Here is a 13,116-nt window from a genome sequence, read left to right as displayed (position 1 = left end):
GTCTTCGAGACCAGATCGTGTGCTTCTAAATATTGTTTAGTTAGCTGCTTTTTAATTGTAGAAGAGTGCGAGATAATCTCGCCCCTTATAGTAGCTTTGGAAGCCTGCCAGAAGAGGATGGGGTGTGTTTGTTTAGTGTCTTCATTATGTGTGTCATAAGTAACCCATGCATCTAGAACCGCCTGCTTCAGCTTGGAGGAGGTTGCCAATGTAGATGGGCATCTCCAGTTGATATAGCTGCCCTTATCCCGTGAGAGTTGGATTTGAATCCAGATCAATGCGTGATCATGTATTGGCTCCATATCAGCTATGAGCGTAGTTGATAAGAGTTTGATGGAAACTAAGATATAATCAATACGGGACATTGTATGTTTGGCAGCAGATAGGCATGAAAAATTTCTGTCCGTGGGGTGTAATAAGCGCCACAGATCTAGCAGTTGCAGTTGTCGTGCTAATTCTGGGACCCCCAAAGTGGGCAATTTTCTTCTGCCAGTGCGCGGTTGTTGTCTATCTAGGTGTATGTTTGAGATCAGGTTAAAGTCACCTCCTAGCAAAACAAACATATGAAGTCGTGGGGTAAGGATGGTTATGATCTGATCAAAAAACTTTCTTTCATAAATATTAGGAGCATATACATTCATGCAATAAAATAGCTGATGTTCAATCTTTAAAGTACAAGAGACATATCTGCCAAGGGGGTCCGAAATTACATCAGACACCTCCACAGGAAAGTGTCGTCTCGCCAGTATAGTCACCCCTCTTGCTTTGGAGTTATAGGAGGCAGAGGCGAGCACCACCCAGCCCAGCATATTCAGTTTCAGGGTTTCAGGGGGGGTCAGGTGGGTTTCCTGTACATACACTAGGTCAAAGTGTAATTTACGGAGATAAATTAAAATGCGCTTACGTTTTTGGGGCGAGTTTATGCCACCCACATTCCAGCAGCCCAATTTAAGTGTCTGTGTCATCTAGAAAAAGGAGTGGCGTGAAGCAACCCAACAGGCAGTATGTTAAGAACATTTTCAGGCAGCGTAGGAGGTAAGGGAGGTGGAGGTGGTGGGGGGGGGGAGGATAACTGGGGAAAAAGAAACCAACTAACAAACCTACATATAAACATTCCTAATGAGGAATTCTCCTCATCAAACTGTTAGAAGATAAGATCCGTGCTCCTATATCAGAAGCACTGTACCATGTGTACTCCTAAGCCGGGGCACCTCACGTGAAAGTCATGTGGAGCCTGCCAGCCTTATGTACTCGGCTCCTATTAGAGCCCTAGGTCATGGAGGGGGGGGGGGGGGGGGGGGGGGGGTAAGCGGAGTGCACATCAGACAGTATAACTTAGTAAGATAAGTACTGATAATTGCACAAATAGCATACATCTAACGGTAGATCAGTGATCTGTGGAAATAAAACAGCTTAGAATCATACAAATCATTCACATTCAGACATGTGTGATCTTGAGCGAGCATTCTCAGCATACTCATGGAGATAAGCCTTTGCGTCAGCTGGGCTTAGGAAGTCTAAGAAGGATGACCCATCATAGATACGCAGGCGTGCCGGGTAAAGAAGAGCGAATTTACATCCATCTTGCACTAGTTAGATAGGAGCGAAATCCTTTCTCGTCTTGGATAACTCCGCAGAGTAGTCTTGGAAAATGAGGATTTTGTTTCCATTCCATGTCAGGTCTCTGCATCTACGTGATGCCGTCCAGAGCAATTCTTTGTGCAGATAATTAAGGCTTTTAAAAATAACAGCGCGTGGACGCGCTCCCTCTTGTTGGCGCTGCGGCCCCAGTCTGTGTGCTCTTTCTATATTTAAATCGTGGCATCTGTCAGATACTTTGAGCAAGGATGGCAGGGTGATTCGGATAAAATCAAAGAGCGCTTGACCCTTGACCTCCTCAGGTAGACCTACAATTCTTAGATTTTGCCTGCGTGAACGGTTCTCCAAATCCTGTACCTTATTGTGCAGCTGATGTATTTCAGTTGCCTGTGCAGAAACTTGTTGTTTTAAAGAACTAACGTCTGCAAAGTTCTCCCCAACCTATGCACAGTGTCTAGAACTCTCTGTGAGAGTGATGCCAATTGCAGATTTATTTGAGCAGTCTGCGCTTTCAGAAGGGGGTCCATAGCCAATCTAACTGCCTGCACCATATCTCCATATGTAACAGGACGATCCATATGTTGGATCACCCTGTCTGTTGTATCTGATAATGTAGGGGAGCAGGGGGGAGACTCACCCTCTGAAAGGTGCTGTGCCTCGATCCCAGGAGAGCGGACACGCTGAGGCAGGATGGCAGGAGAGGAGCACGCTGTGACTGTGCTGGCGTCCGGCGCCATCTTGGTATCCGCCCGGCGCTTCTCCTTGTCCTTTGCTCCGCGGTTCTTGGAGGACGGCATGGCGGTAAGATATTTGTCCATGTAACGGACACTTTCCCCTGGTAATCGGTGTTGGCTGGCAGTGGTGTGGAGGCGGCTAGCGCCGTGAAATTGGTTGTGAGGGGACCCGGTCAGCGGAGCTGAAGTGATCAGCAGCCATTCATGCCGCTGCCGGAACCGGAAGTCCCGCTGGGTATACTTATATATATTTTTAACACAGCAGCACTGTCACCGCCGTTTATATGCTCCCCCCTGTCTATAAAACCCCCTGGTACCAGTACAATTGGTGATTCAATGGGTTCTGTGGAGGAGCACCTCCAGCATGCAGCCTGGCAGTCGGCAGCAGCAGGATATGGCATCTTTCAGCCTCTGGTCCCACTCTCCGGGAAGCCCCGCACCCTCAGTGGCGCGCGGTCCCTTACATATTATACTAGCTGTAAAAATAGGATTTTAAATACCTACCAGTAAATCCTTTTCTCGTAGTCCATAGAGGATACTGGGGTCCACATTAGTACCATGGGTATAGACGGGTCCACTAGGAGCCATGGGCACATTAAGATTTTAATAGTGTGGGTTGGCTCCTCCCTCTATGCCCCTCCTTCCAGACTCAGTCTAGAAACGGTGCCCGAGGAGACGGACAAACTTCTAGAGAAGGATATACACAGACAGCGGTGAGATTGTCTGTGTATATCACCAGCACACACACAACAAAAAGAAAGCCATGCTAATCAAACTTGAACATGAACAGCAACAGCTGAACCAAATACTTAACCAAGTAACGAAGCAGGAAACACGAAGCACTGGGCGGGCGCCCAGTATCCTCTACAGACTACGAGAAAAGGATTTACCGGTAGGTATTTAAAATCCTATTTTCTCTTACGTCCTAGAGGATACTGGGGTCCACATTAGTACCATGGGGATGTACCAAAGCTCCCAGAACGGGAGGGAGAGTGCTGAGGTTCCTGCAGAACTGATTGACCAAACTTTAGATCCTCAGAGGCCAAAGTATCAAACTTGTAGAACTTAGCAAACGTGTTCGAACCAAATAAAGAATCTGTGTAAAAAAGGATCTTAATAACCCCTCTGTGTTAGCGCCAGTCTGGGGTCCGCAGTGGGCACCGCAGCTCGCAGCCCAGTGACCGCTGCACCCTAATGCCGCCATTTGTCACCGGGGACCCGCTAACCGGGACCCCGGTGTAATCACTCACCGCATCATGTCTTCTTACTTCAGCATCTGTTAGGGGTGGCGGAATGCTGCCGGCGTGTGCCCACACCCTAGGGGTATGTGAAACAGCGCCTCAGGAGCTTAGTGTCCTGTCATCGGGGATACAAACCATTAACTCTAAAGGAAGTTGGTTCGGTCTCCTCCCCCTAAGTGCTGCCTAAAAAAAGCAAACTGAATAACATTTTGAAGAAAACTCTCTGGAGCTCCAGAAGAATGCACCTGGCTCCTTGGGCACATTTTTCTAAACTGAGTCTGGTGGAGGAGCACAGAGGGAAGGAGCCAACACACACTAATGATTTCTTAAAGTGCCAGGTTCCAATGGACCCGATCTATACCCATGGTATTAATGTCATCCCAGTGTCCACTGGGACGTTAGAGAAAATTCCTTTAACCCATTATCCTATGCAACTTGGGAGATGTAGCGTTTTCCAGCAACCAATAAATATCTCACTGAGGGGTCTATGTACTACGCCTTGTAGAGAGATAAGTGGCTGGAGATAAAGTACCAACCAACCAGCCTCTGTCATTTTTTAACCACAGCCTGTAACATGGCAGTTCGGAGCTGAGTGTCTGGTATTTTTTCTTCATCCACTATCTCTCTGCAAGGCTTAGTACATACATTAGACAGCTCATTTCCTAAGGGGTGGCTATGGTATGGTACTGTATGTCAGGTTAGGAACCATGTGACAGAAGGCAGCTGGGATTAGATTGCATAAAATGATCAGACCATCTGTTATGAGCTGCTCATTACTGCAGCGGGTCCCAGCCATTACTAGGCAACCGGGACGCTGCGTCATGGCGGCTGCTGGGGTTACTGGTCCCAGCAGTTTCTGAGGGCAACTGGGACTCCAGCTGGACACACTGTTTCCTTGTCCCAGCTGTTGCCTAGCAATCGGGAGTCATGTTAATACGTGCAGCTTCTCAGCTGCACCAATTTTTCATAAAGGGGGCTGGTCTGCCTGGCGCTCTCCCATTGGTCCCTGCTCCTGGTAAAAGGCAGCCAGCCCTGCACCTCCCTGCTGATGATAGTTTCTAGTTGGAGCCTTGTCATTCAGCCCCTGTTCCTTGTAACAGTTCCTGATTTTCAAGCTGTGTTGATGAAGTTATCCTCTCAGCAAAGTGCCTGAATTACTGAACTTTGCTTTAGTCACTTCTTAGTATTCTGTGTGTTTTGTGCAGTTACTACTGCCGTGAATTCCACCTGTGTTTAGCTGTAATCCCTGGATAATTACCACTCCTTTCATATTGGATTTCTGGGCAAACTCAACACATCTCTCAGCCTTGAACTACAACTGTAGTTTCTCGTTTTATACTTTATTACACTGCTGCTTTAGTAATAAGTACTGAGTATATCTCCATCGCCGTGGATATTTATTACAAACAGCAGTAGCCATTGTGTTATACCATTGTACTGCATTCTAAGCTTTGGTGCAGATCTATGTATTCACTCCTAATTTGCATTCCACCAGTGGTTAAGTATTGTGCTGCACTCCTGCATTTATATTACTTGTTTCATTAATGTCCATATCCATTGTCTGCATATTACTATGCTGAGATATCCTTGCTACTACCAGCTCGAGTTCTGATCACACCTAGTATTCTAGAGTTATTCTCCTGTTAACTGCCTCTGCCTTAGTTACTTCTCCAGTCAATTATCCAGCAGTCTTCAGTCAATTGTATGAGCCTCCACTGCTTGAGGCTTAAGACCTGGCGGCATCCTAAGTGCCGGTGTGTGCATAATACACTTAGGGGACAACAGGCAGCTGTTGTAAGTGGAAGACCCTCACAGTGGCTCTAGGGATCTCATGCAATTACGCTGGAGTTACTAACAACATCAAGGGTTGTCTGAAGGCAATGATATGATGACTGCATGGCAATTGTCAGAGGGCATAATGGTGGGACAAGTATAGGAGACAGAAGAAAATCTAGAGTTAATACCCTTCAGCCCTCTAAAGTACTTTTTGACCTCATCATGGTTCTGATTCAGAGGTGGATAAAGAAGCGCTGGCAGCTGCGTCTATTGGCGGTAACCAGTCTGCACATTTATGCAAATGCCGATACAAAGTACTTCCATTGTGTACATTTGTGCGTCCTTATGTGCAAGGACTAAGATGCCAACTGTCAGCATCTGTAACCATTGTAATACTGATTGTTGCTTCCATAAATGTCTCCATCTGTTGAACCATCGAAACTTGCAACAACTTTTCTGCATGTGCAGTTTCTCCGTCCGTGTATGACCTCCTAAGTGGATGATCTAGCATCTGTGTAGGCAACCACTTTCATTGTCACGCCCAATGTGACGCTCCCATTACACGGCTATAAGATGGACCATCGGCGCATACTATGCTTACTATATACAAGGAATGCATACTACAATTTCAATGCCCTTCTCACTGCGTGTATGTGAAATTACAACTCCAACTCTGTACGTACACAATCAGGACGCATGCACTGTGCAAATTAGACACACGCGCAGTAACAAAATAACTGCTCAACTGCAGTACAACTGACATCAGCAGTGCGCACACTTTTGAATCAGTGCCTACAGGTACAGTATGTGTATAATCCTCTTCAAAAATCAAGAAAAGACAATGTTAAACTCACATTCAGTGAATGGAAAATATTTAAAATATACTCACTCCCCAATAAAGAGAACATCTGTAGTGATATTCCCTCGATCCTCATGCAAAAATTCTCTGATGAATGAAGTCACACTGTCCATGGTAAAGTGCCCAACTACAACAACATGCCTGGTGAAAATTAGCATACTGTAACTATTCAGTGGCAGTAACAGCATCTGAAAATATTGTCTGATACCTGCTTTTATAAGAGAGTAAGGGGTCTATGTACTAAGCTGTGTAGAGAGATAAAGTGGAAAGAGATAAAGTACCAGCCTATCAGCTCCTGTTATTTTTTTTTTAAACTGAGGGCGGGATGTACTAACCTCTGCCGCAGCGTTAAGTTACATTTTCTCCACGATCTCATCTAACCGCTCCGCTGGCCGCCAGCTTCCCCTTCCTCTCCCTCCTCATAACCGCCGCGGCCACTGAAATTCTCATATTGCTGTGCTCCCCCTGGCCATTGGCGCATGCGCACACCTCACTGGTTTTCCGGCCATGTGCACACAGGCTTGTTGGACCTGTTGAGATGGGCGCATGCGCCAACAGCCAAGGGGAGCGCAGCGATATGAGAACTTCAGTGGCCGCAGCGGTGATGGAGGGAGAGGAGAGAGAAAGCAGACGGGGGAGCTAAGGGGAAGCGGCGGCCAGAGGAGCGGTTAGATGAGATCACAGAGAAAACGTAACTTAACGCTGCGGCGGAGGTTAGTACATCCCGCACAAAGCCTGTAACATGACAGTTAAGAGATTGGCTGGTACTTTATCTCTCTCCACTTTATCTCTCTCCAAGGCTTAGTACGTATACCCCTAAGAAAGGGTGAGGAGCCTTATTGCTGGGTTATACGTATATGTCTTTTTTGCTGGCAGTAGGGTACATTATCTCCCCCATACATCATTCGAGGTTACACTGACAGATCACTTGTACTGCCATGACACCATTTCTGTTAATATCATCTCAGGATTAAAAACTACTTTATAGTATACTTAAAATATTTACAAGCAGCAATGTTAAATAGTATTTAATTATTAAAAGAAATCTCAAGAGATTTTACATTCAATAATTTAATATTTAACAACATTTTTATATGTTAAACGTAATAAATTCTGGACATACATATAGGCTTACAGTATGTTATCTACATAATTTGCTAAGGTCTGTTCCATCTCCGTCAGGTATGCGCAGTGGGAGCAAGGTTGTGTTCTGCCCGCCCAATGGCTACCACTGCTAGGGAGACGAGACAGACCTAGCACTGCAGAAGAGGACTTGGCAGACCACCAAGTACGAAGTAATTTTGGGAGAGTGGCGGAATAGAGCAGGGGGGTTGCCAGGATGGAGCAAAAGGGGGTGGCGGAGGGGTGGAAGAGGTCATGATGGAGCAGAGAAATGGAGGTGGGGGGACGGGACAAGCAGCAGTCAGAGCAGGGGAGGTCCCTTTATAATGTTGTGTATGTGAGCATATTAAGAAACTAATACATGAAAAATAATCTCAAAATTAATATTATGGGGTATATGCAATTGCCGGCGAATCACGGCAATTTTTCGCCCGTTTTTTAATTCGACACAATTCGACCGTCGAATTCCGGCAGGTGGGTGCCGGAATTCAACATATTCAATAAAAAACGGATTCGACAGTCCCGCTGTCGAAAAACGTCCGATTTGACGGATTTTGATTAGATTTTTAAAAATGTTTAAAAAACGGGTAAAAACGGTAAAAAACCCGAAAAAAAAATTGCGTGGGGTCCCCCTCCTAAGCATAACCAGTCTCGGGCTCTTCGAGCCGGTCCTGGTTCTAAAAATTCGGGGGGAAAACTGACAGGGGATCCCCCATATTTTTAAAACCAGCACCGGGCTCTGCGCCTGGTGCAAAAAATATGGGGGACAAAAAGCGTAGGGGTCCCCCGTATTTTTTACACCAGCACCGGGCTCCACTAGCTGGACAGATAATGCCACAGCCGGGGGTCACTTTTATACAGCGCCCTGCGGCCGTGGCATTAAATACCCAACTAGTCACCCCTGGCCGGGGTACCCTGGAGGAGTGGGGACCCCTTCAATCAAGGAGTCCCCCCCCAGCCACCCAAGGGCCAGGGGTGAAGCCCGAGGCTGTCCCCCCAATCCAAGGGCTGCGGATGGGGGGCTGATAGCCTTGAGTAAAATGAAAGAATATTGTTTTTTCCAGAAGAACTACAAGTCCCAGCAAGCCTCCCCCGCAAGCTGGTACTTGGAGAACCACAAGTACCAGCATGCGGGTGGAAAAACGGGCCCGCTGGTACCTGTAGTTCTGCTGGAAAAAAAATACCCAAATAAAAACAGGAGACACACCATGAAAGTAAAAGTTTATTTCATACATGCCGACACATACATACTTACCTATGTTGACCCGCCGACTGCCACGTCTCCAATGTCGCCGACGATCCGGGGTACCTGTGAATAAAATTATACTCACCTCAATCCAGTGTCCTGTGATTTGTAATCCACGTACTTGGCAAAACAAAAAAACGAATACCCGGACCGCACGGACTGAACGGGGTCCCATGTTTACACATGGGACCCCTTTCCCCGAATGCAGAGACCCCCCGTGACTCCTGTCACAGAAAGGTGACATGGGACCCCTTTCAGTCCGTGTGGTCCGTGTATTCGTTTTTTTGTTTTGCCAAGTACGTGGATTACAAATCACAGGACACTGGATTGAGGTGAGTATAATTTTATTTTCAGGTACACTGTGGATTCTACTTGGACAAGTGGACAGAGGTCGGCGTGTGAACATAGGTAAGTATGTGTGTGTCGACATGTGTGAAATAAAGTTTTACTCTCACGGTGTGCGTGTCCTGTTTTTATTTGGGTATTTTTTTCCAGTAGAACTACAGGTACCAGCAGGCCCGTTTTTAACCCGCATGCTGGTACTTGTGGTTCTCCAAGTACCAGCTTGCGGGGGAGGCTTGCTGGGACTTGTAGTACTACTGGAAAAAACAATATTCTTTCATTTTTCAAAAGGCTATCAGCCCCCCATCCGCAGCCCTTGGATGGGGGGGACAGCCTCGGGCTTCACCCCTGGCCCTTGATTGAAGGGGTCCCCACTCCTCCAGGGTACCCCGGCCAGGGGTGACTAGTTGGGTATTTAATGCCACGGCCGCAAGGCGCTGTATAAAAGTGACCCCCGGCTGTGGCATTATCTGCCCAGCTAGTGGAGCCCGATGCTGGTGTAAAAAATACGGGGGACCCCTACGCTTTTGTCCCCTGTATTTTTTGCACCAGCACCAGGCGCAGAGCCCGGTGCTGGTTTTAAAAATACGGGGGATCCCCTGTCAGTTTTCCCCCCAGATTTTTAGAACCAGGACCGGCTCGAAGAGCCCGAGGCTGGTTATGCTTAGGAGGGGGGACCCCACGCATTTTTTACACCAGCACCGGGCTCCACTAGCTGGACAGATAATGCCACAGCCGGGGGTCACTTTTATACAGCGCCCTGCGGCCGTGGCATTAAATACCCAACTAGTCACCCCTGGCCGGGGTACCCTGGAGGAGTGTGGACCCCTTCAATCAAGGAGTCCCCCCCCAGCCACCCAAGGGCCAGGGATGAAGCCCGAGGCTGTCCCCCGCATCCAAGGGCTGCTGATGGGGGGCTGATATCCTTGAGTAAAATGAAAGAATATTGTTTTTTCCAGAAGAACTACAAGTCCCAGCAAGCCTCCCCCGCAAGCTGGTACTTGGAGAACCACAAGTACCAGCATGCGGGTGGAAAAACGGGCCCGCTGGTACCTGTAGTTCTGCTGGAAAAAAAATACCCAAATAAAAACATGAGACACACACCGTGAAAGTAAAAGTTTATTTCATACATGCCGACACATACATACTTACCTATGTTGACCCGCCGACTGCCACGTCTCCAATGTCGCCGACGATCCGGGGTACCTGTGAATAAAATTATACTCACCTCATTCCAGTGTCCTGTGGTTTGTAATCCACGTACTTGGCAAAACAAAAAAACTAATACCCGGACCACACGGACTGAAAGGGGTCCCATGTTTACACATGGGACCCCTTTCCCCGAATGCAGAGACCCCCCGTGACTCCTGTCACAGAAAGGTCCCTTCAGCCAATCAGGAAGCGCCACTTCGTGGCACTCACCTGATTGGCTCTGCGCGTCTGACCGCGGGTAACCCCACCGCTGACCGCAAAGTTCCCACCATTGAAACTAATGGAGGGAGCTGTGCGATGCGCTGTCTGCCAGCTCAGACGCGCATACAGCCAATCAGGAGAGTGCCACGAAGTGGCGCTTCCTGATTGGCTGAAGGGACCTTTCTGTGACAGGAGTCACGGGGGGTCTCTGCATTCGGGGAAAGGGGTCCCATGTGTAAATATGGGACCCCTTTCAGTCCGTGTGGTCCGTGTATTCGTTTTTTTGTTTTGCCAAGTACGTGGATTACAAATCACAGGACACTGGATTGAGGTGAGTATAATTTTATTTTCAGGTACACTGTGGATTCTACTTGGACAAGTGGACAGAGGTCGGCGTGTGAACATAGGTAAGTATGTGTGTGTCGACATGTGTGAAATAAAGTTTTACTCTCACGGTGTGCGTGTCCTGTTTTTATTTGGGTATTTTTTCCAGTAGAACTACAGGTACCAGCGGGCCCGTTTTTCTACCGCATGCTGGTACTTGTGGTTCTCCAAGTACCAGCTTGCGGGGGAGGCTTGCTGGGACTTGTAGTACTACTGGAAAAAACAATATTCTTTCATTTTTCAAAAGGCTATCAGCCCCCCATCCGCAGCCCTTGGATGGGGGGGGACAGCCTCGGGCTTCACCCCTGGCCCTTGATTGAAGGGGTCCCCACTCCTCCAGGGTACCCCGGCCAGGGGTGACTAGTTGGGTATTTAATGCCACGGCCGCAGGGCGCTGTATAAAAGTGACCCCCGGCTGTGGCATTATCTACCCAGCTAGTGGAGCCCGATGCTGGTGTAAAAAATACGGGGGACCCCTACACTTTTGTCCCCTGTATTTTTTGCACCAGCACCAGGCGCAGAGCCCGGTGCTGGTTTTAAAAATACGGGGGATACCCTGTCAGTTTTTCCCCCGGATTTTTAGAACCAGGACCGGCTCGAAGAGCCCGAGGCTGGTTATGCTTAGGAGGGGGGACCCCACGCATTTTTTTTTCCAGATTTTTACCATTCCATTAAAAAAATATATATATTTTTAAAAATATATAAATAATACTTGTGCCTCCAAAATAGACAAACCAAGTACCTAATCCCTTCTAATATAAATAGATATGCTATTACCAATAAAAAAACACACAAAAAAACATGTTTTTACATTTTTTTATTAGATTCCGCCAGCAAAGTGTGGCGGATTGAAAATGACGAATTTACTGTCTAAAAGCACTGTTGTTGAATTTACAATCTTCAATTGAATATACTTTTGTCGAATTGCCGCATTTGTACCATTGCAGAAATGTCGAATTTGACAAATGTCGAATTTCAAAAAGTCGAATTTGGAAAGTCCGTTTTTTTGACGAAAAGTACTGAATTGCATTGTCGAATTTTTTTTTTTGGCGAAAATGTCCCGTTTTTCGACATTTTCGGTAATTCGACCGCAATTGCATATACCCCTTAAACTGCTATAGGGGTATATTCAATTAGGGTCGGATCCATTCCAACATGCATTTGTCGGAATGGATCCGACAACCCCTATTCAATCCCATCTCAATTCGACTTTAAAAAAAGTCGAATTGAGAGGAGACCTGTGAGCGGAGGAGAGGGGGGAGACCAGCGGGGAGAGCCGCGGGCAGACGGAGGAGAGCAGCACTACAACAGCGCTGCAGAAGGATGTCTCACAGCCGCCAGACCTCACGGCAGTGTCCACCCGGCTCCAGCAAGCATGATCTCACTTGCTGGAGCTTGGTGGACACTGCCGTGAGCGGCGCGGCTATGACACATCCTCCTGCAGCGCTGTGCTGTATCGCTGCTATCCCCTGTCTGCCCGCGGCTCTCCCCCGTCTCCCCGTGGCTCTCCCCCCTCTCCTCCTCTAAGGTCCCTCATCTCAGTACGACTTTTTTTATGTCGGATTGAGATGGTCGGAAACGGGGCCAAATACTGTCGAATTTGGCCCCGTTTCCCACAAAACTACGTGAATCGGCAGCTATAACACCGATTCACGTACTATTTGACAAGTCGAATTCCCTGACTTGTCGAATAAAAATCAAGGGGACTGAATAGGTCGAATCACGATTCGACCTTAGAAAGTCGAAAACTGCCGTCTTTTCGACAGACGGCAGCTTTCGACCCTAATTGAATGTACCCCATAGTATGCCTTCAGTTCCAATGTGCGTATGGCAAGCTGGCTCACACATCAGTTTAATGACAGATTGGATTGGCAAAATGGTAAAGGAAATGTAACTGCTCAGGGACAGCATTGGTGATATAATTCTATTGTAAATACATGTAATTAGTGATTTATTGTTGTTTTAATTATATTATATTTGTCACAGCGATGGAGAAAATATTAATAAATAAGTCTTCAGTTTTAAATAAGATACAACAGTAAGGGTCTGGGACTTCAGGTCGACAACAAAAAGGTCGACACACCTTAGGTCGACGTCAATTGGTCGACACACCTTAGGTCGACATGGACAAAAGGTCGACATGGGCAAAAGGTCGACAGGAACAAGGTCGACATGGAAAAAGGTCGACATGAGTTTTTTATGGGTTTTTTGGTGTTGTTTTCTTCGTAGAGTGACCGGGAACCCCAATTAGTGCACCGCGTCCCCTCGCATGGCTCGCTTCGCTCGCCATGCTTCGGGCGTGGTGCCTTTACTCTGCTCCGCTTCGCTCGGCACAGATTACCGTTCCAATCGTAGTCCACGTGGATCGTTAAGTATGAAAAGGTTCCAAAAAAGAAAAAA

General features: G+C 47.3%; 1 protein-coding gene across 7 annotated transcripts in view; it reads right to left on the bottom strand.

Annotated features, from left to right (window-relative positions):
• The window catches only part of KCNU1 (potassium calcium-activated channel subfamily U member 1), a 513,844-nt gene that overhangs the window by 350,109 nt on the left and 150,619 nt on the right, over positions 1-13,116 (bottom strand). For 6 of the 7 annotated variants that reach the window (XM_063925441.1, XM_063925446.1, XM_063925443.1 and 3 more), the window contains one exon: positions 6,240-6,350. The exons of the other annotated variant lie outside the window; for it this stretch is intronic. In XM_063925441.1, coding sequence (XP_063781511.1) covers positions 6,240-6,350 — 111 coding nt within the window. The remainder of the gene's footprint in view (positions 1-6,239; positions 6,351-13,116) is intronic. 7 annotated transcript variants of the gene reach the window in all.

The sequence above is a fragment of the Pseudophryne corroboree genome, chromosome 6, assembly GCF_028390025.1.
Source record: "Pseudophryne corroboree isolate aPseCor3 chromosome 6, aPseCor3.hap2, whole genome shotgun sequence".
Taxonomy (NCBI): Eukaryota; Metazoa; Chordata; class Amphibia; order Anura; family Myobatrachidae; genus Pseudophryne; species Pseudophryne corroboree.
Note: the sequence above shows the minus strand (reverse complement) of the source record. Positions and strands in the feature narration are given on the sequence as shown.